We start from the raw sequence: 5097 nt of genomic DNA on the forward strand, positions 1-5097 counted from the left end.
GAAGAATTCTATAAAAAGGAATTGAATAAATGAATAATGAATACCGCATGAATCATAATACAAACTAATTCAAGAAAATTGCCTCCGCTTCACTCGTTAAGATGTGGGAAAAAGTGCAACTCCACCAAACATCATGAAAATAGTAAGCCCCTCACAGATTTTCATCATATAATGTGTTTTCACTTAGTTAGACAATTATGAGTATGAGTATGGAACAAATTTATATATAGTACAATTTTAATTGATTTCACACTCTCAAATATTCAAGACTTCTATATAGTTGATTTTAAATTTTTAAATATAAGAAAAATAATTAAATGACTATTTTTTCTATTTTCTTATTGAATTGGAGGATCAATAAGAAAGGAAAAAAACAAACGAAAAATGATTATTTCAAACCATATAAAAAAATTAAAAACAAAACCTATGACGAACTAAACCAAGAAAAAAAAATACCAGATGCTATAGAACGACATAAATATAACTTAAAGAACTAACCTGCTGAGGAGCAAACGATATTCATGGAGAAAAAAAAATTAATAGACGTTTTAATATAAAATATAGATTAACCTCAAGTAGAAACTATTACAATCTTTTGTTTATAAAAGAAGTTGAATTGGATGATCAAGGAAAACGACATACGAAAACAATTGTTGCAAAACCATATAAAAGAATTAAACACAAAAGTAACATGAACTATACCAAGAAAAATTATCAAATGCTATAAAACGACAAAAATATAGCTTAAAGAACTCACATGTTGAGGAGCAATTGATATCCATGGAGAATAAAAAATTAGAATATTAATGGGCGTATTAACCCTCTTTAATAAGGATATTAAATACTATAATAAGTTTCATACTTATTCAATTGATTCTTTTTTCCTTTTTGAACTTAATACCAATTCGACTTCTTCTTTAATAGGAATATGAAGTAATAAGTTTTCCACTTGTCTCCTATTAATTCCTTGGACAATTGCAATATATTACCATAAACTACTCCCAAATTTCGTAATATAATTTTCACGTGTTACCAACTTTTTTTCCCCATATATGTTATACTTTGTATTATATATAGATCAAATAAAGAAAAAATATAAATTGTAGTTTTAGTTGATTTCAAAGTCCTAATGTTTAATTCGAAGAAGGAAAGATTTAATAATCATATTTAATGGATTTTAACTCCTAAATATTAGACAATTATTAAATGATTATTTTGTCTATTGTAAAGTCTTTTCAATCAACATTTTTAAGGCCCTTCACACTTTTAATATAATATAGATAAAGTGGATTAATCTTTTACCAACAGTTAAATATAGCGACAATGTAATAAAACTTTAAATTACTTGATTACTTAAATGTTCTTATATTGTAATCCAATAAGAATCGAATCCTTCAGATCTACGGGATAACGATCCTAATCTGTTGCTTATTTATTGAATTGTTTGACAACCCTGAGATGATGTCCAAGTTAACAATAAAAAAATAGAATCGTTTCATCATAAGCTAAATACATGAAATCACTTCACTATAAATTGGCATTTGGAGATGGCAAATGAAGAACAAAGCGTAGCAAAATAAGAAAGAAACAATACATAAAAGGAAAAGAGAGGAGTGACATGGCTAGCATGGCTGAGAAATGGGAGGAGCTTAGTGGGAAAAACAATTGGGAAGGGTTGTTAAACCCCTTAGATCTTGATCTTCGTAAATATATCATTCAATATGGAGAATTGGCTCAAGCAACTTATGACACTTTCATTACAGAAACAAAGTCAAAAAATGCAGGAGCTAGCAGATACTCGATGGAGAACCTTTTTACTAAGGGTGGGCTTGACCCACTAAAGTATCGTGTAACCAAATTCTTCTATGCTACTGCATCGATCCCACTTCCTGGTGGTATCCTTGTAAGATCATTGTCAAGGGAAGCATGGAGTAAGGAATCAAATTTTATGGGATACATTGCTGTGGCCACTGATGAGGGAAAAGTTGCATTGGGAAGGAGGGATATTGTGATTAACTGGAGAGGAACAATACAAAATTTGGAGTGGGTGAATGATCTTCAATTTTTACTTATCCCAGGACCCAAAGTTTTTGGTGATGAGGGTTTGCTTCAACCTTTGGTGCATCATGGCTTCTATAACATTTATACAACATCAAGTACACGATCGCAGTTTAATCAAACTAGTGCAAGGGACCAGGTACATGTTATAATACTTCCATGCATGCTTTTACAAGAGTATGATCCTTTAATTACTTCTCAAGTAATATTTCGTTTTCAATATATAGTTGACTTTTGATGATAAAGTTTTATAATATAACGTTCAAAGTCAGGATGCAAACAGGAATAATTATGTTTTAACTTGTATTAAGGAGACTTTGAAAACAAAAAGGGGGCTGCATGCCTTGATGAAGCTAAAAAGTCTAACAGTTCTTCATTTTTGTTAATTCATTTTAGGTGATTGAAGAAGTGAAACGATTGGTTGAGGAATATAAGCATGAAGAGGTCAGTATAACAGTGACTGGTCATAGCTTAGGTGCATCACTTGCAACTCTAAATGCAGTTGACATAGCTTATAATGGTATCAACAAGTCAAGCAATGGCAAGGAGTTTCTTGTAACAGCCTTTCCATTTGCAAGTCCTAAAGTTGGGGATCTCAATTTTCAGAAGGCATTTTCAAAACTGAAAAGTCTTCGTGTTTTGAGAATTCATAACTTATTGGATATTGTTCCGAAATACCCACCCATTGGCTATTTTGACGTTGGGGAGGAACTATTAATTGACACCACAAAATCTCCCTATGTGAAGCCTCCTGGAGAACCTGTGAGCTGGCATTTGTTGGAACCATATCTGCATGGTGTTGCTGGCACTCAAGGTTTAGGACCATTAGCAAGTTTTAAATTAGAGGTGAATCGCGATATTTCACTAGTCAACAAACAGTGGAATATACTGAAAGATGAATATTGCATTCCTGGGCTTTGGTGGGTCGAGAAGAACAAAGGGATGGTTCAACAAGAAGATGGATCTTGGCTTCTCTTGGATCGCGACGAGTATGACTTTTGAGAGAGCTAGAATGCTAGAGTTCCGAATGCGGTTTTATTTCCTTTCACGTAATGTTTGAATAAAGGTTTTCGTTAGCTTGGGAAAACCAGTCATATATTATATATGTGCATTAGGGTTTAAAATTTGTACACAATCGATGTACAAAATTTTATACACTTACGTTGCACAAAACTCTATGTATTATAGTTCCTCTTTATCACAGAGGATAAACTTGCATGTCGATCTATTGCTTTTACTCAACGCTTAAGATATCTGGCCATTAACTTGAATGCTCTATATCATTTAAGAGATGGACAATTTCCTTAATCTACTAATTGCTGCAAAATATGGTGAAAGAATCATATGTATCTCTAGTTGATTAGCCGTGGTCTATATATGTAGAGTGGGGGTGTTCACGGTTTGGTTAAAAATCGATCCAAATCGAAAATTGAACCAAATCGGTTAAATAAACCGATATTTACTTGGGTTGGGTTTGGTTTGATTTGTAATTTTTAAAAACCGGGAATATTTGGTTTGGTTTTGGTTTTACTAAAAGCAAACGGAACCGAACCGACAAATTTTATGCATAATATTTATAATTATATATATACAATATATTAATTTTTATAAATACTTTTAAATATTTTGTATACTTTTTAAGCAAAATTTTATTTATCTCTAATAGGCTAATGAACTTTATACATTTTTAAAAAGAGATCCATGAATTGAAAGTCATTTATTCAAAGAAACAACTATGAGATTTACCTAGATTTATTTTTTGTATTTCTTATAAACTTTATTCACTTAATTAAAACTTATAAATCCTAAGACATTTTTTCCATAATCCAAGGAAACTATAGCTACCACAATAAAAGGATAATAATGAATTAATTACAATTGGGAAAAGGATAGAAAATTCTCTCCTAATTGTAGGGAAAAACATGAAGGAGCGAAATACCGTTAGTTTTCTTAAAAATCGAAACAGCGATCCAAACCGACTACAATCGAACCGATGGATATTTATTATATTTGTTTTGGTTTGGTTTTAATAATTTTAAAAACCGACTAGATTGATTTAGTTTACATTTTAACCCAAAACCGACCCATAAACACCCCTAGTACTGTAGAGTATACTCAAAGGTACTTTATATTGGTATATGCATCTAAATATTACACCCATCATTCGAGGTAAGCTATTTCTTTCAATATCCTTATATTGGATTCTAAACGACCCTTAAAGTTGCCCAGCCCAATAACTTGAGCTTGTAACCCAAGTGGGGGCATCAATGTGGTGGAATGTTGGGCTAATCTCTGGCCTGACTTGTCCAATCACAGAGTTGGGTCATGTGACCAATCTAAAGAATGAGCTGCTTGATCTCTAAATTGGGTCAGACCGCATGAGGCTTATGAACGAACAACATCTGTGGGCTGCTCCAAATGAAAACGCTCTTTTAATTTTCTTGCTTTAACTAAGAGACAAACATTAAAGCTTATAAACAAAATTATTTCCCCTTTTTATTAATCTTTATGTTTATTGCTAGCTAGTGTAATTATTTGATTACAAATCACAAGAAATTTGCCTGTTACTTTAGATTTAATTTCATTTACTTAAGTACTGGTGTAATATAAGTTGCAAGGAACTATCCGTTGTCACAGACTTTTTTCTTGAACAAAATTTTTCCAAAAATAGTTAGTGATAAGTGACAAGGAAATAATTTAATTATAGTACAACTAGGATTCAAATTGCCTTTAGTATATTTTAATTTCTAATTTTTTTTTTTTAAAGATACTAATATCATTTTAAAAAAAAGGTGATTACTTTTAAATATACCTGATGATGTAAAAAAGTCATACATTGACGGTGCATCAAACTTAAACTTTTAAAATAAAGAAGTCGTGAATTGATAATGAGTGTTTATATGCTAAGTTATCATTTGACACAAATATCTAGTGTATCTTAAAACAATTTTGACTTGATAACGACTAATCTGCCGCAGAGAATCCGAATAATGAATTCTATAGATTGGAGGAAGATGTTACCCTGAGTTCTGTAATTCT

The 5097-nt window shown here is 31.4% G+C and overlaps 1 protein-coding gene across 1 annotated transcript; it reads left to right on the plus strand.

Annotated features, from left to right (window-relative positions):
• The first annotated feature begins 1552 nt into the window (after nucleotides 1–1552).
• LOC132622718 (phospholipase A1-IIgamma-like) lies at nucleotides 1553–3300 on the plus strand. Its single transcript, XM_060337372.1, has 2 exons — nucleotides 1553–2197; nucleotides 2455–3300. The coding sequence occupies exons 1-2, from the start codon at nucleotides 1619–1621 to the stop codon at nucleotides 3058–3060; spliced, it is 1185 nt and encodes a 394-aa protein (XP_060193355.1). The 5' UTR covers nucleotides 1553–1618; the 3' UTR covers nucleotides 3061–3300.
• Nucleotides 3301–5097: the final 1797 nt, after the last annotated feature.

Source organism: Lycium barbarum, chromosome 12 (assembly GCF_019175385.1).
Source record: "Lycium barbarum isolate Lr01 chromosome 12, ASM1917538v2, whole genome shotgun sequence".
In the NCBI taxonomy this organism is placed as follows: domain Eukaryota; kingdom Viridiplantae; phylum Streptophyta; class Magnoliopsida; order Solanales; family Solanaceae; genus Lycium; species Lycium barbarum.